At 36.8% G+C, this 22675-nt stretch overlaps 1 protein-coding gene across 11 annotated transcripts in view; it reads right to left on the bottom strand.

The window, feature by feature from the left end:
• LOC113110915 (inositol 1,4,5-trisphosphate receptor type 1-like) overlaps nt 1–22675 on the bottom strand; it is a 125660-nt gene that overhangs the window by 60331 nt on the left and 42654 nt on the right. For 6 of the 11 annotated variants that reach the window (XM_026275198.1, XM_026275203.1, XM_026275204.1 and 3 more), the window contains exons 17-40: nt 20652–20810; nt 18545–18717; nt 18290–18409; nt 17729–17914; nt 17331–17582; nt 17095–17236; nt 16851–17004; nt 16526–16716; nt 15161–15293; nt 15029–15080; nt 14787–14952; nt 14541–14714; nt 14095–14160; nt 13714–13851; nt 12627–12752; nt 11466–11666; nt 11139–11390; nt 9263–9388; nt 8809–8937; nt 5190–5310; nt 4847–5031; nt 2475–2623; nt 1716–1827; nt 674–709 (exon numbers count right to left, since the gene is read on the bottom strand). In XM_026275198.1, coding sequence (XP_026130983.1) covers nt 674–709; nt 1716–1827; nt 2475–2623; nt 4847–5031; nt 5190–5310; nt 8809–8937; nt 9263–9388; nt 11139–11390; nt 11466–11666; nt 12627–12752; nt 13714–13851; nt 14095–14160; nt 14541–14714; nt 14787–14952; nt 15029–15080; nt 15161–15293; nt 16526–16716; nt 16851–17004; nt 17095–17236; nt 17331–17582; nt 17729–17914; nt 18290–18409; nt 18545–18717; nt 20652–20810 — 3543 coding nt within the window. The remainder of the gene's footprint in view (nt 1–673; nt 710–1715; nt 1828–2474; nt 2624–4846; nt 5032–5189; nt 5311–8808; nt 8938–9262; nt 9389–11138; nt 11391–11465; nt 11667–12626; nt 12753–13713; nt 13852–14094; nt 14161–14540; nt 14715–14786; nt 14953–15028; nt 15081–15160; nt 15294–16525; nt 16717–16850; nt 17005–17094; nt 17237–17330; nt 17583–17728; nt 17915–18289; nt 18410–18544; nt 18718–20651; nt 20811–22675) is intronic. The other 5 variants (XM_026275202.1, XM_026275205.1, XM_026275206.1 and 2 more) reach the window with 1 other exon arrangement.

Here is a 22675-nt window from a genome sequence, read left to right as displayed (position 1 = left end):
CACAAAAGATTTATATTGTTAATAAACTGTTGAAGTTGCCGTTTTTTGGTTTGTCAGATCAAGAAATCACAAACTAAGCCTGAAAACAGTTTTCAGTTTTCAGTTCCTTGCAAATGCAGCTGAATGAGCCACAATTTCACAATTTACCTGAACTGGGTTTGGCCTTATAGAGTTTTGCTAGATCATCAGCGAAATGTGTTTTTGGCTTGCTTAATACTGTGTTATTATCGTAAAAAGAAACTCTGTAATTCCTTCTTCTTCAGAGCTTAAACACACAGCCAGTGATATGTTGTGACGTCCCTGTTAAACCTCCTCTGTTGTTGTTTCTCAGCAATGAACGTAACAGGAACGTAAACTTGAATTAACGCTACAGAGAGGAAGTGCGAACGAAGTGTGGTGGGCTGATACACTTACACGCATTTTCACCAGCACACGCCATCTAAAATAAGGCCAGCGGTAAAAAACACATGCATACAAACACACACTGAAACTATCAGCTGAGGTTAACTGCACGCAACCTCAACACACACAGACAGACAACAAAAACGGCCAGTTTGTGGTGAAGTCACGTTGAACAAGAACAAGCACTAAGTAGGACGACTGCATTGGTGCGAGAGCGGGAAGCCCAACTTAACATTGCAAATAATAAAACCAAAAATAAAAAAAAAACAACCTCAGCCACATCCAGCTCATCATCAAAGGCAATTAGCTGGAAGAGAAGAGCATACAGCAAAGTTAGTATTGTGAAGGAAGGTCAGAGAACGCTCAAATAAAATAAATGCCAAACAACGGTCGTTAGTGACATAACACAAGATTATTGTGATTGTTATTTATCAGCATTAGCTCTAAAAGCATTAGTTGCCAACTACAAAAAGGTGTGACCAAATCTTGTCAGTCTTAGTTAAAGACCCCATGAATTCATGAGTGCAGTTTTCAAAATAAAATAAAATTTAATTTAATTTAATTTAATTTAATTTAATTTAATTTAATTTAATTTAATTTAATTTAATTTAATTTAATTTAATTTAATAAAAATTTAATTTAAAAAAATTAATAAATATAAAAAATGTATATAAACACATGAAATAAAACAATCAAAAATAAAATGAGATTAAATAAAGAATCAAATCAAATCAAATAAAACAATATAAATACACTAGCACATGGATGGTCTCAAATCTAACAAGACAAATAATTAAAACCTTAAACTATCATTTTGTTTTCATGGAATCTTTAAATCAGAAATTGGATATAGCCAGAATTATAATAAAATCTTAGGCATTCAGATATGTTAGTGATGTTAATAGGGTGTTCATTCATTTAGAGCTGGTAAAAAATTAAATTTAGGATGCAAAACCAGATTAGGAAAATCAGCATGTTTTATAAGGACACGAGTCATGAACAGTTGCACGTGTGTGTGTGTTTGTGCGCAGTTATGCATATAAAAGTACATACGCTAATAAAAACAGCATGTCGGATGTTTAACACAGTCCTCTGAACTTGGTTTTGGGCGGTTATGTGGAAAGACGGAGTGAAGTGTGTACTGTGAGGCCTGTTTTGCTATTTTTAAGGGTAATATGGACAAATATAGAGTAACACACACCAAAGGATGCCTGTAATCTCATCAAGATGCGTAATAGTGCTGTAGATGACAGGTTTGTGTACGTGGAAGGATATTTTTCATTTGTTTTATGCAACTACAGCATGTATGTTACCTTTTCCCCATAGCCACGGTCCTTCGTCATCATTTCTCGAAGCGTCTGCAAAACCTTTATACACAAACGCTCCTCGTTCTCCTCTAAAAGCTGTTTAGTGTGTTTTATTAATCTGAAAGAGAAAAACACAGTACGTCTCACAAGTTTGTTAATACAATCTTTTGCAGATATATATATATATATATATATATATATATATATATATATATATATAAATAATGACCCCACATTAATGCAGTGAGGCTGTCCTTATAAATATTCTGTGAACTAAAAAAAACTCTGACTTAAACTGAAAAAAGAAAGAAAAGAAACCAGATTGAAACCACAATCTGAGCTGTTAATAGACTTTCATTGTGCTCCCACTGACAGTACATTGTAATGAAACTCCATTCCTGAATCAGCTAATCCTGCATCTCAGCATTACTCCCACATGCAAACAGACACAGAAGGCCTCACCAAACACACACAACCTCTTGTGTAGCTCTGGCAGACGGAGAGGAGTCTCTCACAACACAAGGAAACACACTGAGGACAGGTGAAGGACAGTAAGCACTACTGCAACACTGCATAATGTGGCTCAGTGATTTATTTTTCATATGCTTCATAGGTTTTGATCCTATATGTGTTTTAGGTCACCCAATGAAACGTATTCACAGATGCTATTGGTTCATAACAAAAAGAGGAAGACTGTTATGACAGTTTTGTCCTCTCAGTTCAGGAAGTTTTATGGTCTAAGGTTTATAGGAAAAGGAAACTAACTTAGAGATGAAGCCTCCGCTCTCGCATTTCCGTCGAGCATCTGTGTTTTCGGGGAAGAGCAGCTCTGGGCGATGCAGTACATCTACCAACACCGAGAGCTCAGCTTGAACCAGCGGCCGAAGACGATCCTCCAGAGCAGACACGATGTCCTGACAAACACACATTAGGCCACAAACAAAGACAACAATTCAATTAGTTTGATCATGTGCAGCTAAAGCTGTGCACAGTGACAATATAACACGTTTGACCACAGGATGTAGAAGAGACACTCGTCAAGCACCAAATGGGACTGAAACCTGACACTGACGAGTGCATAAATGTGGTTGATTACGTTATTTTAGAAAGCAAAACCTCACAAACTATTTGTGTGGCACATATCATACTTCACAAAGAGATAAACACTGGCTTATTTTATATATGTGACCCTGGACCACAGTCATGAGGGTCAATTTTTTTACATATTAAAGCTGAATAAATAAGCGTTCCATTGATGTATGGTTTGTTAGGATGAAATAATATTTAGCCGAGATACAACTATTTGGAAATCTGGAATCTGAGGGGGCCAAAAAAATCTAAATACTGAGAAAATCAGTTGTCCAGATGAAGTCCCTAGCAATGCATATTACTAATAAAAAATTTAAGTTTTTACATATTTACCATAGGAAATGTACAAAATATCTTCATGGAACACAATCTTTACTGAAAGGGGTAGTTCCCCTAAAAATGATAATTCTGTCATCATTTACTCACCGTTGCGTCATTCCAAACCTGTAGGAGTTAGAAGATATTTTGAAGATTGCTGGTAATCAAACAGTTGATGGATGCCATTGACTTCCATAGATTAATAAAATAAAATGCAATAAAAAAACAGTAGCTATTTGTTTATTTTATTTAGGTTTTTTTTTCCTTGTAAATGCCTTTACTGTCATTTTTTGTCAATATAATACATCCATTTTTTTTCATTTAATTAATCTTTCAGACACTACTGTACATATTTTATTGAATACAATAATATTAACAACATTAAGTTACATATTTATTTTGTTAATATATTTTATATTGTTTATATTATTAAATATTGAATGCTTTTCCCTTTTATAAGTGTAACAAACAGGTGATCATGTCACTTGCATCATATATGTATATAAAACCATCCTGTATATTTTCATTGGCAATGAATTTCATTCATCGGTCTCATTGGCCGGTGTGGTAAAAAGCCATTTTTGGACCCAGGCCACAAATATTCTCAGCACCAAGGGCACGATTTGATTTCGTCGCGAGGGCTGAATCCAGCAGCCCTAAGGCTCACAGCACAGACGTGAGCTGTGCAAACGTGTCTGAACACTCGCCAACTCACTCCACAGCTGCGCGGGGGTGGAGACAGACGTGATGAAGACATGGTTTACCGCAAGTCGCTAACTCACCCTTCCCCTCCCCCAAGCTAGATGACACCCCTCAACTGACCTCTATCCCCCTTCACCATCTTCTAAGTGGAGTATGAAAGCAGCAATCGAGAGGAAATGCATGTTCACAACACCAGCTTCTATTAACCAGACGTCTTTTTTTCAGTATTTCACCATTGCACTTTTCAAAGAAAATAACTGCTGTTCCTCTGTTAAACAAAAGAGCAGGGGCTTCTTGATACCACAGGGGACATATCAGTAGAAGCTGCTGTATCCGTTTTTAATGGCGTCATATGGGTCATTTAACCAAACATGCTCTGCATTTAAAAAACAACTTTAATACTTAAAAAAAAAAAAAATCCTGTCATCATGTGGATGTTGCTTTTGAACTTTCCTCAATCCAAGTCTTCCAACTTCTTGCTGTATAATTATTTGTTGTTACCATCAACATCGCAGCCTTTCTGAAGGCTGTATTTGATACAAACATAAAGTTAAAATGTATTCATTTAGCTCGAGGTGCAATGAATGCAAATCATTATTAATGCATTTTTAATCTTGATAGAACATCTACAGTTTTACAGGAAAAAACATCTTATCAAAGTGGACAAGGATCCAGTTTCATAAAATGTATCTGTATAGAATGTGTCTGTGTGTGTTGGAATCTTCAATTAGTGCCAAAAGACATTCATTATCAGAACATTCCATCAGACTTAATTTCCCAGGACCTACATCTCACCCTGACTCAACTTCCCTATAACAATGCACGTGAATTCCTGGAATGAATTTCCTGTTTCCCCACATCTTCAAATTTTGCAATGCGTCTGGCACTATATACGTAGATGAGGTTTTTATATGCATGACCGACCGTATGACCAAACAAAGATTTTCAACAATAATGCTATTTTTAAGTGTGTCTTGATGAAAGCATTTCATACAAAAAAAGTTGCGTCATTGGCTGCGTGCTCTCACCTGCAGCCTCTCAATGATGTTCCTGTAATCTTTGGAAGTGGTGAGCGTTGAGTCTCTTCTGGATGCGTTGCGAGCGGACATCCTCCAACTGAGGATGGTTTTCTGTACCACATTGTTGGACTTCACAAAAAGGTTGTTCACCTGGCTGTCCAAATCCACAGGGATGGCGATCGCTCTGCTCTTGGCTAAAAAAAAAACAAAGACAATTGAAAGTATGATTACAATTAATATAGCGAATTGTGAAATCATCTCTTTACGCCACAGGTTTTATTTAATGGACAGTTGCATGAGCTGCATAAGGTTCATTTAGGTCAAGTTTGAATTTTTACGGTCTAATACTTACCCACATCAGACAAAACCTTAATACAGCTCTCCACTGAGGCTTTCTGGGCAGGAACGAGCCAGTTACAGTGGTAGACTCTGAAAACCCCCTGCAGGAGCTGCACAAACACAGGCTGCCGGGTCTGGAGAACAAGAAAGCAGAAACAACGAGAGAGGACAGAGAGACAGATGGAGAGAGATTATATTAGACACAGAGAGACACAAGGAGGGAAAACAAATGACTAAACATTAATAATAGAAAAGCTGAGGGGATGGACACTTTCAAAAGACTTTCAAGTGGATGAAACATCTGTGCATCTTCAATAGAAGGGTTGAATAGAAGTTAAATTCTATCGACAGCATAAGACTCAAAAGTTTGTGGGTCAAGGCATTCCAGAGAGTTTTAAAGCAGCTCATAAAGTATGTTTGTTAAAGCACTTCTGTTATATGTTCCCAACATAATTCCTACATTAAAAAAAAAAAGCTTTTATTAAGCAAGGATGATCAAAAGTAAAGAGATGTTTGATGATACAATATATTTATATTTTAAATAAATGCTGACCTTTTGAACTTCCTATTAATCAAAGAATCAAATAAATATATATAGAAATCAGCATATTAGAATGATTTCTGTTGGATCATGTGACACTGAGGACTGAAGTAATGATACTGAAAATCCAGCTTTGTCGATAAAAGAAAGAAAATTCGAAATATATTCAAACAGAAAATGGTAATAAAATCCACAATATTACAATTTTTAATTAAATAAACGCAGCCTTGGTTCTCATAAGAGGCTTCTTTCCAAAAAGGTAAAAAGAAATCTTGCTGGCCCCAAACATTTTAGTAAAGCTAACAGAATTACTACACATGCCATTTTTGGTTGATTGCACAAACTAAGGGACTGGTTTCTGTGGTATTCCACAGCGGAAGATGCTATCAATCGAGACGAGCTTCCACTGAACCTGACACATCGCATTAAAGATAGTTTCTTCAAAAATAATTCATACACCCAAGTTTGTGGACATTTCTCTCATTTTCTTACACGTATATAGGTTAAAAAGTAAACAAATGATGATGTATTGACACCTCCAGTGACAGAAACTAACACCACATCTTACCACCAACACAATGGGTGAGAACGCAACAACACTCACATGGAAGAGGAAGGATGGCATGTTTACCACACTACGACTGCAAGACTTGTTCAAACGCTCTCTGGACGACTACTCTAATGCGCTCAAGGGCTTAATTGTGAGAAGAAGAAAAAAAGAAAGAAAAAAGTGTGATCTAGTTTCCCACTCAAACAGGATTACTAGCGAAGAGTCTAACCCAAACTACTTCACCACATTCCATGTGCAACCACTGTGAAGTCATTACAAAGAGGTACCTCAGTTATTTTGCCTAAAATGGAGGCCTGTCACAACAAAAGAGATATGTGAGAGATCAGAGAAGGAAGCTGTGATGAAGCAACACTTCTAGGAAAGAATGAAGGGGGTTTAGGGTCGATAATGAAGACTGAAGCAGAAAATTCTGAAGTTTCAGCAGCATTTCAGAAGAATTTTACCTAACGTTACAATTATAACCTCAGTGTGCATAAGTGAATTCTTTCAAAAACATAAAAATGGTAGTGTAAATATATAAGCATTTATAATATATAATTATAATAATGACATTGATATAATGCATAATAATATATAGATATAATAGGTCATAATATATATATATAATGTGTGATATTATTAATATTATTATTATTATTATTATTATTATTATTATTATTATATAGATAGACAGATAGTAGGGGTGAAATGGTTCAACTTAAACTTTCAAAAACTATACTGTCAAATAAAAAATGAAGGCAATAAGAATACAATACAATTACAATAGACTAAAGATAAACAAAAAATAAATAAATAGTGATTTTCAGTGGGTTTTTTTTTTTTTAGGTAGGTCAATTAATTTTATTTTTTAGATACAGAAATTGATTAAAGTAATCAAAAGTAAAATAGCACTGAATATGTTACTGTATAAATTAAAGAGTAATCTTTATTAAAGTTAGAAACGCTATTCAATCCAGCAGTCACAGTAAGTGATTTCCTTGTTTTTGCTGTATGATCATATTAAGAAAGTGCTGTCACTTTAAGAGGATGCACTGATCCGGCGACTGATACAGTATGTTCAGCCGGCTTTTTCTAGTTTTGATACTTACCAATGTCCATTCAAACACAATACTCTAGAGAGAGCTTAATATTTGCGCATGTTCTGAGCTCTATGGTCAGATGAGGGCACGCACAAATCTTCTCGTGCAAGCTCGCCTCTTCTGGTTCTTAAATGTATAACCTTGCAGCAGGAAGCCTTACATGAGTTCAGTTTAGATATCAACGTGATCTGTTCAGGTCCCAGCTGTGTGCACGATGACGGAATAAATGACTGCTCGTATTTGTTTGTTTTATGTGTTATTTATAACAAACCATATTACAGATGCTGTCAGATATAACTTGAGCGACGGTCCTCGTGCCGAACCGTGTGTTGTAATGTCAAAATAAATGTTATATACTGTCAAATGAATGGTCTTTCATCACATAATAGTAGAATTTTATCACTGAAAATTTGAGAATAATGGAGAAAATGACATAAAATATCTGTAAAAACAAACGGTGAAGTCTACTTTTAAAGTTATGAGCTCTTTAAAACCTAACTAATGAAGTAGGCATCATGTCGCCTATAAGTGAAAATAATGGCACGGTACAGATCTAGTACCATTCATGTGATTTCTTTTATCTCCCGACAGCAAATTAAGACAGGCTACATGGAAAAACGGTCAATAGTGAAATAGAAAGTGGGGAGTCGTGGCCTAGTGGTTAGAGAGTTTGACTCCTAACCCTAGGGTTGTGGGTTCGAATCTCGGGCCGGCAATACCACGACTTAGGTGCCCTCCCCGGTGCCACAGCATAAAAATGGCTGCCCATTGCTCCGGGTGTGTGTTCACTTCTCTGTGTGTGTGCCCTTTGGATGGGTTAAATGCAGAGAACGATTTCTGAGTATGGGTCACCATACTAGGCTGAATGTCATGTCACTTATAAATACCAGCTTTTCCTAGAAAAGCTATACTGTCAGCCACCAATGCTCTATGAATATACACACACTGCGTGGAGCAAGAGCCGCCCTGGTTTCTCTCATTGCGAAATGGAGAAGTGGAGAGTCTGATCATGCTGATGAGAGAGGAGAGCTCTTGGAAAGCTCTGTATGGAAAAGCTCTGTCCGTCACAGTGGTCAGACTGATTCTTTTAAACCCCCGAGTGTGATAAAACGGCCTGAACTTTCACAGATCCTACGGGTCTCACAAAGGACACCAGCAGGTTAGAGCTAGAGAAGGGGGAGGGGCTTTACTAGATACTTACGTACATGTGATGTGCCACCTAAGCGAGGAAGAGGTAAAAAAAAAAAATGGTTAAGATATTATCTAGAGGGTTTATTTTCCCACGTTTAAAGATAACCATGTATTTCCTTTAAAGAAATCAAACCGCTGTAGAAACTGAAGAAGGTGGTGAACCAAAATTGAACTGAAACTGACAGCTGAAAGCAACACATACTTAACTTGTGCAAATATATCAAGAATATTTCAGTATCGGGGTCCTTACCTGTAAACTAGTGCTTTGGTCGGAGAAAGGGGAGCTGAAAAATGTCGTCACAATACTCATCACGGTTTCTGTAACGTAGCTTTCTAACGTCGTGTCAGCATGTTTGCGGTCGCTTGTATTGTTGCAGACCTGAATGCAAAGCAAGCATAAAGAATAGACAGGATTATTGTGGCCTTGAGTCATCTGCTTCAGTAAGCACAGTCAGATCATACACTGAATCACCCCTTTGCTGTCCCAAAAAAACACTTGGATCAAATGCAGACGTTCAGACGTCATATAATTAAAAACCCATATCGTCCCACAAATAATGAATCACTCCTACTCAACCACATGCAATCAGCAAATAGACAATGTTAGTTGCACGCTAGCAAGCAACAAATTGGTACTTTTTGGTACTTTACACCTAAACGATTCATTGGGGTTGAGAAAAATCCCCAAAACGGGCTTCCATTACCCTGCATATGTCGACCAGAAAGTTCTCAAAGAGCTTCCACATGTGGTTGCTGGTGTAGATCTCCTTCATTTCGACCTCTGTGTCCACATAACAATGGTTCAGGAAGTTGATATACGCAATTTTGACCTAAGAAAGGACACAGTATACACATTAATATTCACAACAAAGATATCTGTAATCCATTTCTTATTTAGGGAGATGACAGCAATTAGGCCAGTGGTTCAAAAACAAAAACACACACACACACACACACACACACACACACACACACACACACATATATATATATATATAATGACATATATATCATTACACGATATGGAATAGTATCTGTAAATATAAAGCTGCAAAAGTCTATTTAAATATGAATCATGCATGTTCTGCCTATCTCTGTTAATGAATTGAGCAGATACACTGAAGCGCTGCTCTGAGTCACTTCATGAGTATTTGACCGTTTGATTTCAGTAAAACTAGCGTCATATCTCATACACAGAATTGTAAAGGTATTCACGGCAACCGTCAAAATAAAATTCCGGTTTGAAATAACGACAATAGAATGTACACAGCCTACTACTACTACCAAAGCCTCTTTAAGACATATTCTATATGTATTCTATAGTCTTTGCTACTACTAATACTACACTGAAACAAACATTATTTTAAAGGAATAATCAAACAACATTTCTTCCATGTTTTAATTTTAATAGTAAATCCTCTTTCTTTGCCAAAAAAAAAAAAAAAGTATAAAAAAGCTTAATTTTCCATTATTAAATGATAAATGATTAAATTAATGTTTTATGCCTTCACTTGAGAACAAGAAAAACACAGTTTCTGAGAGGAAAAAATGATAAGGCTACTTTAAGAAAAAATAAAATGAATAAGTTAAGTTGTGTCATGCATTCAAATAGTTAGATATGCTAAAACACAGAATTTGGTTTAAAAAGGAGATGAGAAAAAATAAATGGGAAAAAACTTGTGGAAGTGGAAACCAGTATACAGAATAATAAACTTAATTGACTGCTACTTTAAAAGGATATTATTTGTGTTGTTTATTATTTATTTTTATGTATACTATATAATTTTGTGCAATTACTTGCCTGTCAATTGAGTTTGTGATAAAACCTTTTGCAGTGTTTACATGTTGTTTATACATGCATAAAATGTATTAAAATAGACATTTAATTTCATAAAGTACAATCTGATTTCAAAATGCACCTATATTTTTTTAGCATTTTGTGTTTTTCAGTTAAATAAAATAATATTTTCCCCTATACATTTCATCACTCAGGATTTATTAAGAAATTAAAAAAAAATCTAAAAGTAAGTACATGTAGTACATTAATACTACTAAGTACTTAAAAATATAATTACACTGAAACAAGGACACCTTAAAATAATGTGAAACAAAATCATCTAATTGAATTAAAACTTAAAACATAATAAAAACAATTATAATAACCTTTTAAATATTTCCCCTCAGCAACTTTTACTGAAGAACAAGGTTTTTGCAGCGTAGGGAATTGCAACCTTATTAAATATATGTCCCACTTTGTGGTACTTCATTTTGAAAAGAAGAAGCTTTATCATAACTAGAGAATAAATATTAGAATTTAGATTTTCATTCTTGTGTTAGACAATGGGAGTTTAAACATTCGGCCAGAGCCAATCTAGTCTCATGTATCAAGACTTTGGACTTGTCTGTTACTCACTGCAGCTTAATCTAGCCAAAATTCACACACTTAGACAGGAACAGACCATCTGACCAATATAAAATGCCCAATCACAGGCTGTTTTGTTGTTGTGTGCTGTTTAGGGGAGGGAAAACAGACAATACCTCAAAAAACAAAAAGTCAGCATGAACCTCTAGGTCACTGACCTCAGGGATGCAGTCTTTGTGTGTAACCACACGGACGATATCGTCCAACGGCAGCAAGGAGTTGCACTTGATCTCGGTGTAGACGTTTTTGCCCTCCGTGCAGACGGCCAGCAGCTCCACCAGGTGGATGTGGTACATGAGGGGGCTGTTTTCATCCATCCGGTCTCGCTCTGAACGCATCATCTGGACCAGAGTCTGGAAGGAGGCCCGGTCATTATAAAAGACCAGCACATCCTCTCCAGAGTTCACCAACTGCAGGAACAATATTGATTCGTGTTAGACATAACTACCAAAACCAAAAGCAACATCAGCACATCAGCCACCCACCTCAGCCATTACAATATCCTGGCATTTTTTGATAAATTTGTTCTCGGCCTTGACGATGGTCTGCAGGAACTTCAGGTACTGCACGTGTCGGCCGTGGCTCTCGATGCAGTGGACGAAGTGCTGCACGACGCGCTCGTTCATCTCGCTGCACAGCTGGAAGTTGTTCATGAAGATGTGCTGCATGGTGATGGCCTCCAGGATCTACACACGACAAAAAAAGATCAGATATGTTCCGTCTGTTCTGTGAAAAAGCGAAAGAAATTAAATAAATGTTTGTTTGTTTTTTAAGATCAGATATATGTAGATGAAATCACTGTTTACAAACCAACACTTTGAGGTGATGTCCTGATAGTACTAGCAACCCAGAAAAGAGTCGATTTAAACTAGACATTCATTCAAATTGAGCAAAAAGTTGTGTGTGTGATGCTGAAACATTTTACATAAATGATTGCTTGTCATTAACAAAGCACAACCATTAAAACAAACAAAATCCAGAATGTGATCTAACAATGATCCTCCATGAATAAGAGCACTACAGATATTCTAACGGGACTCTGTCCTGCAAAAGTGATGCATAGCGGACTGTTTGTGAAAAGATGCAAGAGCAATAGTTATAGATTAATACAATTATTATTATCAAAATATAAAAATTATTATCCTAAAAATTGTATTACTGTTGTTATTATAATAATCATAAATTGTATTAATATTATTACACCAATAAGCTTCTTTTTATATCTATGTTCATCATGGATATGTTATTTTTGCCCCTAACTTAAAACTTTTTTTGGTATTATCAAATATGTGCATTTTAAATTAAAAAATTCAGAAATCATATTTTGATATAAATATTATATAAATAAATATGTGTATTCAAAAAACTATTATAGGATGACTAACACTACCCAAATAGATGGTTACATTAAAATCCAACAAAATTTAGACCACAATTAGTCTCGTCATGATGTCATGGTGATGAACTATGAATCATCATCACCATGATGTTTATGGATTTGTTTAAGATGTAGCAATTTGGAAACTGAAAACCTCAGTCTGTCTCACTGCACCCCGACCCAACACTTGTCTTTCCCTTGTGTGTGTGTCTGTGTGTGTGTGTGTGTGTGTGTGTGCGTGTGTGTGTGTGTGAGATGGAGAACTCACCCCAGGGTTGAGGAACAGGTTGATGTGTTTGTGGAGCAGAGCCTGGTTCTGCTGGTTGCCTGCACAGAAGTTCTGAAGAAACTCGTGAGCCAGTTTCATAATCTCTTGCATTTGGACGTCCTCGCCCTGTCAAAAAGTGCATCACTAAGCATTAACACACTTTTCTTTGAAGTTAGAGAACATTTACGCCTGTTAATATTTTAACAAAATGGTAAATCATTTTTAAGATTAGTAATAACTTGTGAAACTGCTCTGAATGATTCTTTAGTGTTTTTATTCATTGAAAAAACTAATTCATAGGAATCATTCATTCAAAAATGGATGTGTTGCGTGTTTTTGATTCACTAAGAAGAATTAGATCATACGAGCCATCGAGATCACAACAATTATATACTCAAGAAATAGACTACGGTCATGTTGCATGTTTATTGGATTACCGAAAAAATAACTGGCTAATAGAAGTCTTTTATTTAAGTACTGGACTACACTGGAAAAGCTGCATGTTTTTTATTTTTATTTTTTTATTATTATTATTATTTAAATAAATAAGTCACATTGCATGTTTTGATTTACAAAATTATGAAGAGTTGTTCATTCAAGAAGCATACAGGTTTCATTCAAGATTATTCAAGAAGATTCACTAAAATGAACCGGATCTTAGGAGTGATTCATTCAGGAATCAGACTACACTGGGCGTGCTGTATGTTTTTGATTCACTAAAAAGAATCGAATCTTCCGCATCAGCTGAAGAATGAACATTCGAGAAGCTTTAAAAGAACCACACATCATAAAAATCATTCTGCTAATACCACACTTATTAAACTCGAGTACACTAGACTAAAGGTCTTCATGGGTCCACTTGGACCCCAAAACCCAAAGCAGGTTCATGTACAAAAGTTTGGTATTAGTGACCTTGGTCTTGGGTAATTTAAAATGAATGTGCTTTTTCCAAATGGACATCTGTAACCTTGTACACAGTAATCCATCTAACAGACATGAGATCCATCAGGAAAATGCCCTCTCGTTTGGGTAAGAAGCGACTGGGGTCGAGAAGACCTCTAAACTACTGCTCATTCATATACTGCACCTTCTCATAAGGGATCTGCAGCAGCTCAAGCACCACTGAATGAGCTCCCATGTTCCTCAACAACCTCTGCTGCTGTTTCTTACACTTCTTCCCCGATGGTCCTTCATGTACACAAAGGTTGCTGAGACGCAGCAGGATCTAGAGATAAAAAGAAAGACAGATGATGAGCTAAAGAGGAGTAAATGAAGTAAATGAACACTATTTATTAAAGCAGATCGCTGTTACATGTGGTGCTCGTGCTATTTCTCCTCCAGATGTACACTTCTTTAGTTAAAGTGGCTACATAATTAACTTCTTTTATAGTGCTTAGATGCATTAACTACTATATACACAAGACCCTACCTTCTAATGCTGAATGTTCATGTGTGAATGACACTTTACCTCCTTCACATCTCTGTAATTGTCACAGCTATTTCCATCTGTCTTTTTTTTGCCCGAACCAGAGTCCTTAAACATAAAGAGCAGAAAAAGGCTACATAAAGCAACTGTTAATTTTGTATTGAATTCAAATAATAATGGCTATCATGTACAAAAGACTGCCCCAGAAAAAAAAGGTAACTGTGAAATAATAGAAAAAGTGAGCTATATGGTTTCAATTACAAGAAAAAGGCACAAATGACCACTTACAGCTTTTTTTTACTTTGATATATTGGGCCAACAGAGCTTTTTGTTAAAAAAATCTTCTAAATTATACAACAAACGCAATGATGCATTGTAAGCATCATAAAGAATGGCAGTGCATTAATATGATACGTAATATTGTAGGCCAGCCAACACTCATAAATATGTCCTTGGGGGTCTCTGGCTTAAATTATAAATCCTGCCACCTTCTTTTTGTGGTCAGACTCGGCTGAGGGTCCGTCTGCTGCATCCATGCCTTCATCACCCTGACGCTTGTACACCCACAGCTCCGATTTTTCCACGTTAGATCGCAACTGGTCAAGGTCTGATTTGATCTGCTTGTAGTTCTCAACATCCTGACTGGTCACTAGAAGCTGAACCTATAGGGAAATACATGAAGAATTAAAATACAAACAAATTAAACATCCACATTAGACATTAAACATACATACCTGTTTGAAAGCCATGAGCACTTCTTGTCTCTGGCTGAAGTGTCTGAAGAGCAAATGTAGGGCTCCAGACACAAGCGGTGGGTAATCGTGCATAGTGAGGTGCAGCAGAACCCTCAAAAATGTTCTCCCACCATGGTCATCGAGATCGAGAGGTGTGTTCTCCTCACTAAGTTCAGAAAAAACTATAGTTACTCGCTTACAATCTTACAAAGCAGCTCCTTATTCAATAAACGAATCCTTACCTTCCACCAAAAATTCCTTCTGCTTGTTCTTCAATGTTCTCAAAGTCCAGAGCTGTAAAACACAAAGAAAAACTCACAGAATCTGTAGAGTAACTTGTGGGGGATAGATAGTGATCGGGATATACTGTATACCTGGGATAGAGTTGGGCCCGTCTGCATTCGCAGCTGGCACTGCATCCGTCTGCGTGTTGCTCTCGTCAAACTCGCGTTTGAAGATGCAGAGCAAGCAGGAGATCCTGTAGTCCAGTCGTACATTCAGTATAAACTGACCAACAAAAACAAAAGGTTCAGTTTTGTACCAGATTTGAACTCTATTTTTACCTGCATTCAACATTTATGAAGCTAACTGAGTGTTTGGTTGAAATTAAAGGGGGGGGGGGGTGAAATGCTCGTTTTCACTCAATATCCTGTTAATCTTGAGTACCTATAGAGTAGTACTGCATCCTTCATAACTCCAAAAAGTCTTTAGTTGTATTATATTCATAAGAGAAAGATAATCTGTACCGATTTTTCCCGGAAAAACACGACCGGCTGGAGGCGTGACGTGTGGGCGGAGCTAAAGAATCACGAGCGCGAGTAAGCTTTTGCGTTGAGAGCTGGAAGCTGTGACACAGAGTATGTACTGAAACTGTATATATTTGCTTAGCGGTTTTGGAAAATGACTAAGTTCCACTTTATGTCGTCTTTTTTTTTTTTTTTTTTTTAAGCTGTACATGTGGAAAGTGCAGTTTGATGACAACATCGCATGTTGTTTACTTGATGTGGTTACGCGCCGATAGCTAAGTTAACAACACAGAGATATTTGAAGCAGTTTTACTCACCGCATGCGGTTCCAACACACGATCGTGACCCTTTTTCGTTGGGATTGCATCATCCCTAAGAAATAAACGATGTGCAAATCCGGCATCAAACTGGGCCTTGTTTGTAAAACAAGCATCTTCGAAATGCAGGGAACAAACAAAAACACTTGCACAACTCCGTTGATGCTCTGTAAAAAATAAACTCCATACACTGGTCCCTTAATGCTGTTTTTTTTTTTTTTTGGTAATCTGTGCAGGGTTGTCTTGCCCTGGCAACCAAAAACACACTTCTGTGACATTTCGCGACGCTCTCGCTCTGATCGGTGAGTCAGTGCTCAGCCTCTCATTGCTCTGCTATACGGGAGCGCGCGCTCTTCCGGGAGAAGTGCCCTTAAGACCCATATAAGGAAATTCCGCTCCATCTAACGTCACACAGAGCCATACTCGAAAAAAACTTTACGAAACTTGTGACAAACCGGAAAAATACTCCTTCAAACGTACAAATTAATTTTTGAAACTTTGTCCATGTTTAGCATGGGAATCCAACTCTTTAACAGTGTAAAAAACTCAGTATGCATGAAATAGCATTTCACCCCCCCTTTAAGGTTCCTCATATAGGTCATCTAAAATTAAACACAATTAAAAAAATATTTTTTCCAACTTATGTGTTCTTATTAAATTATGGGTTTTTAATCACCTGTAAGATTTCTATGATCTTCAGTTTGGTGTCCATCACCAGGATGTCTTCCTTCTCTGGTTCTGTCTGGGTCTTCACCACATCCCCATCAGGGGGGGTTGTGGGGGTTGTGGGTAAGAGTCCGCCTCCTCTTAGGACCACTTGGGTCATCAGTTCCCCAACACCATGGATGGATCTCATTACGTTGCTACCTGTGAGAAACATAACCAAGAAATAGTTCAAAATTATAAATTGTTAATTTACTGTTAGAATATAATTTACAGGACCAACAAGGCTGTTGAGGTTGACTGAAACTGTTGACTAATGTGAGAAAAAGATTCTTTACTTCTGGACTCGTCTCCTTTTTCCATTTTGTTGACGGGATAGATGGTGCTGACATGAACACAGTCCAAAATGGCCAACAAGATCTTAGTCAAACGCAACAAGTCACTGAAGTTGTAAAAGCCAAAGTAAATAAGGTTTCTTGCTAAGTTCACAACCTTAAAAGCACAAAAAGCAACACAAGAGTTAGTCACATCCAGTAACAACCCAAGCTCGTCACTCTTGCACATGCTGGGTGGGCGACTTACCTCAAAAGTCAGTTTGTTTTTCTCCTTATCAGAGAAAGGAATATTCTGACAAACCACATCTCTGAGGTAGTTCTCCACAAAGTCCATAGTGAGTGCAAAGCGCTCCTTTATCTCATCTCTACTGGTTCCATCATTATCATAACTAAAACCAAAATACAGCATTAAGTGCACTTGGTTGAGACAACTACAGAACACTAATAATGGAAAGCTGTTTAAAAAAAAACGCTTCAACGTACTCATCGATGGCGATTTGGGATGGGATCTCAGACCACAGCCTGGCGTACTTCACAGGCATCACTTGTTCCTGCGGGTCACGGTCTACATGCATGTGAAGCATCAGCCGGCAGAACGAGGCACGGAGGTCGTAGGGTAGGTCTTCATCCGACATGCAGCGCAGGATCAGGTCTACATCTAACTGGCCTGATATCTTCTCAATGGCCAAGTACTGGCGATCCAAACACATCCGTGCAAACAGGTTCAGCTGGTATCTAACAAAGAAATTAACCAGGAGTGGATGTTACTGAGAGAGAACTGATGTTTTGATTTGTTTAGATTTTTACCATTTTGAACTTGAAAGCATTTGTTTATATATATATATAAACTTTGAGCCTTGGTTTATTTCCTGTTGGCTGACCTGTAGTAGCTAATGACATCCTGGTCATCTTTCTGGCCTTCTTTAGCATCCTGTGCCAGCTCTCTGATACTCTTACTCTTGATCTCCTTACTACTGTTCTTCCAAAACAACCACACCTCCTCCTCATCCTCCTCCGACTCCACTGGACCCTCTCCAGACTCCACCTCAAACCGAGACAGCACCAGCCTGGATCGAGAAAGAAAGATACAGAATTTAAATGGAACTGCCAACAAACGACTCATTATTATAACCTAGGATGGCAAACATTTTGTACATCTACAATGTGGCAGTGTTGATTTTCATCATGTTTTCTTTGAAAAACAAAAAAGTATCCCATGAAACCTATTAGATGATTTTAGCCTTATAGAAAGAAACAGATAATACCCATCTTTGACTTAAAGTTACTTATGATTGAATGGTTGTTAATACTAAAATACCTTAAAAACAAATGAAACATTCCGAAAGTAATCTTAAATGCAAATGAACCTATGTTTAACATAATGTGAGTCACATTCTCTTTAATCTCTTTTGTTTTGTTCAAGGTTTTCAGACTTGTCTCACTTGGTCTCTATAAGGATGTCAGCATTGGCAGGATTCAGCACCGCGTTACAGATCAGCTCCTGAGTCACTGGGATGGACTTGTTCATTGACACACACAGATCGGACAGGTAGTCCAGAAACCTAAACATAAACAGCAGATGGAAACTTGTCAGACTTCTTTCTTTCTTGGCACTTACATTGGCAAACAAGTTTAAGCATTGCTTTCAAATTTTGGACAGAAAATCTCTTTTGTCTTTGCGGTACACTCTCTCCCACCTTGGTTCGCGGTTTTTCCTCACAAGGCTAACAAACGTGTCAATTTCTGCCGCTGTGATGTGCTTCTCCAAGAGTTTGCGGTTGTTGTGGAGGAGGGCCGTTATTGTATCTTCGGCCAACACGTCATAGCCGATCTGTTTCTGCATGAAGCGGAACTGCTTGGCGATGTATTCCTGGACACAGGGCACAAAGAGACTAAGTGAATATTATTCATATATTAAGTATGTCTGTATATTTAAAAAAAAAGGCAAAAACATAAAATCACTAGAAATAAAATGCAAACATAAAACTTAAAATCAAACTCAAAATATTTAAAATATTTTATATCACTGGTATGGAAAAAACATTGCTGGTAACTAATTAAAATATTTAAATCCCAATTCATTTCTATCCAATCCGTAATTATTGTAAGTAAATAAATAAACAAATAAATAAAACTTTGTAAATGATTCAATAAAACAAGCACTATATATATATATATATATATATATGGCTATATTTTCAGCTCATATCCTCTGAAGATGTTTTATTTCTATGGATGACATTGTTTATGAATAGTATGACACTTGAGCTTCGATTCTAAATAAATTTTGCCTTATGAATAATACAAATAACTTTTGTTAAACATCCCATATGGTTTGATTCATACAGTAAAGTGAGTATCTACAGTATAAAGAATTTCTATCTGCATTTAATGAGAAGTATTTGCTCTAATAAGGACTTGTGTGTATGTGTTTGTGTGTGTGTGTGTATAAACATGACCACTTCCTTTGTCAAACACAGAATAAATTAATAGACCCTGTTAAATACAATCAAATGCATTAAATATATTTAATTAATTACCCTGATTCATATATCAACATCTACAGATATGATACTGAATTTTGAAAGTTCAAAGTTTGAGGTTAGATGGCATTATATATAACTTTTTAGAATGGTTTAAGACTTTAAAAAGTATTCATTAAACGTGTAATGTTGGAAACCACAGGAAATAACACTCATGCCTTCAGACTCTGATAACATCATGAAGTTTATGAATATTTCAGAGAGAATCAAAATGAAGGCAAGTGGAATTGAATCATATCAGCATGGCTTTAGAGAATGAACAAATGGGACTTTGGGTCCTGCATTTTGGGTCCACAATATGATTTTATGAGAAAAAATGCCCTCAATGGTGTACAAATACCTATGCCAATGTTTAAACTAATCCTCGTAAATGAAGAATTTATTATCTTTATATACATGGGACGGGTAGGTCGACGGAGGCTTCCATGTAGTTCCGCCATCTTGCAAAACTATAATAGCAGAGAGGGACAAAAAGTACTAAGCCAACGCGTTTCCACAACGCGTTTTCGGTCAGAGCCAGAAACGCAGGTGCAGAGCAGTGAGAGGTGCTTGAAACTGCACCGGCAAGTTTAAAAGTCTGGATTGCATTCTTATTATAGACCATACATATGCCGCGCCACAGGAGAAGAAAACATCGTCGCCAAAACAGTCAAAAATAGAACGTAAAAGGAAATGTGACCGTAGATTACAGAAAACAAGAGTTAATGTCGGGGAAGCTTTTTCTAGGTGGAAAGAGCTAATGCTGGATAAAGATTTCAAAAGAGACGCTGAAGTGGCCAGTTTTCTTCTCGACAGGTAAGTCAGTGTTACAATCTATATTACAATATTTTTTTATATCTAACAATGCACATTATTCAGAAAATATAACGAATAAAGAAGACATAACTACTAATTACAATATTTCATGTTTTCCACAGTCAGTAATTCATACTGTAACATTAGTTTGTTTATGGTCATGTTGCAGTTTGTTTGAAATAACACACCTGTTCACCTGAAGGAAAACTCGATGAAGTGCTATTAGAAGACATCCCGTCAAAGCTTTTTGGTACATATCGCCTACCGTAGATGAAACACGCATTTGAAAAAGCGAGGCGCTGGAGAGCAAAATTAGTTTGAATGCAAAATACAATTTCACCACTAGATGGGAGTAATTCCTACTTAGTGTCCCTTTAAATTTCATATGAATCACTGTATGAGGGCTGTGAGGCTGAAGGTTGAACCAGAAACGCTCTCATGTCTGTTGGTGCTCCTGCAGACCCACCTGGTTCTTCCTGTAGTCATGCTGTGAATGTCGCAGCACACGGTAGCACAGTCTGCAGATGTGCCTGAAGGGCGCATGTCTCTGGTCACTCAGCTCCTCCAGACGCAACATGGGACCATCACCACTGTCTGTGAATGGGGCCTGAAGCAGCTTAAAGATCTATTTGATAGAGGAAGAATGAAAACTGGAATGATGCGTCTATACTCTAACACATAAAGGCTCCTTATTTGCTTGATTGATAAAGTATAGAGGTTTTCCACTTCACAAAAAGGGTCTCTATCTCTAAAATGTTATTCAGATAATAACTCTTTAAACTAGATAAAAAAGTTCGTCAAGACAAACTTTAAGTTGGCTTGAGAAAGCCTGACCAGAAAGTCTGAAAAAGTTTGAAAAGTTTGAAAAGTTTGAAAAGATTGAAAAGTTTAAGTTTAAAAAGTTTTAAGTTTGATGGTTTTCAGTCTGAGATATATAGATAGATAGACAGATAGACAGATAGATAAATAGATAGATAGACACAGTCAGAAGATAGATAGATAGCTAGATAGATATATAGATAGATAGAGAGATAGATAGATAGATAGATAGATAGATAGATAGATAGATAGATAGATAGATAGATAGATAGATAGATAGATAGACAGTCAGAAGATAGATAGATAGTTAGATAGATATATAGGTAGATAGATAGTTTGAAAATGTGAAAAGTTTAAAAAGTTTAAAAAGATTTAAGTTTAAGAAGTATAAAAATGACAGTGATTAACATATTGTTAGCATTACAAGCAAGTGACTATCATGTGACAAGCATGTACTTAGCATGATTAGCAAGGTATCTAGCATGTCGCTAGCATAATTAGCAAATGACTAGCCATGTCGTTAGCATGATTAGCAAGTTACTAGCATGTCGCTAGCATGATTAGCAAGTTACTAGCATGTCGCTAGCATGATGTTAACATGACTAGCATGTTTCTAGCATGCGACTAGCATGTTGCTAACATGATTTTAACATGATTAGCATGCGACTAGCATGTTGCTAGCATTATTTTAGCATGATTAGCATGTTGCTAGCATGATTTTAGCATGATTAGCATGCGACTAGCATGTTGCTAGCATGATTTTAGCATGATTAGCATGTTGCTAGCATGATTTTAGCATGATTAGCATGTTGCTAGCATGATTTTAGCATGATTTAGCATGATAAGCATGTTGCTAGCATGATTTTAGCATGATTAGCATGTTGCTAGCATGATTTTAGCATGATTAGCATGTTGCTAGCATGATTTTAGCATGATTAGCATGTTGCTAGCATGATTTTAGCATGATTAGCATGCGACTAGCATGTTGCTAGCATGATTTTAGCATGATTAGCATGTTGCTAGCATGATTTTAGCATGATTAGCAGGCGACTAGCATTTTGCTAGCATGATTTTAGCATGATTAGCATGTTGCTAGCATGATTTTAGCATGATTAGCATGCGACTAACATGTTGCTAGCATGATTTTAGCATGATTAGCATGTTGCTAGCATGATTTTAGCATGATTAGCATGTTGCTAGCATGATTTTAGCATGATTAGCATGCGACTAGCATGTTGCTAGCATGATTTTAGCATGATTAGCATGCGACTAGCATATTGCTAGCATGATTTTAGCATGATAAGCATGTTGCTAGCATGATTTTAGCATGATTAGCATGTTGCTAGCATGATTTTAGCATGATTAGCATGTTGCTAGCATGATTTTAGCATGATTAGCAGGCGACTAGCATGTTGTTAGCATGATTTTAGCATGATTAGCATGTTGCTAGCATGATTTTAGCATGATTAGCATGCGACTAGCATGTTGCTAGCATGATTTTTAGCATGACTAGCATGTTGCTAGCATGATTTTAGCATGATTAGCATGTTGCTAGCATGATTTTAGCATGATTAGCATGTTGCTAGCATGATTTTAGCATGATTAGCAGGCGACTAGCATGTTGTTAGCATGATTTTAGCATGATTAGCATGTTGCTAGCATGATTTTAGC

This window comes from Carassius auratus, chromosome 11, assembly GCF_003368295.1.
Source record: "Carassius auratus strain Wakin chromosome 11, ASM336829v1, whole genome shotgun sequence".
Classification (NCBI taxonomy): domain Eukaryota; kingdom Metazoa; phylum Chordata; class Actinopteri; order Cypriniformes; family Cyprinidae; genus Carassius; species Carassius auratus.
Note: the sequence above shows the minus strand (reverse complement) of the source record. Positions and strands in the feature narration are given on the sequence as shown.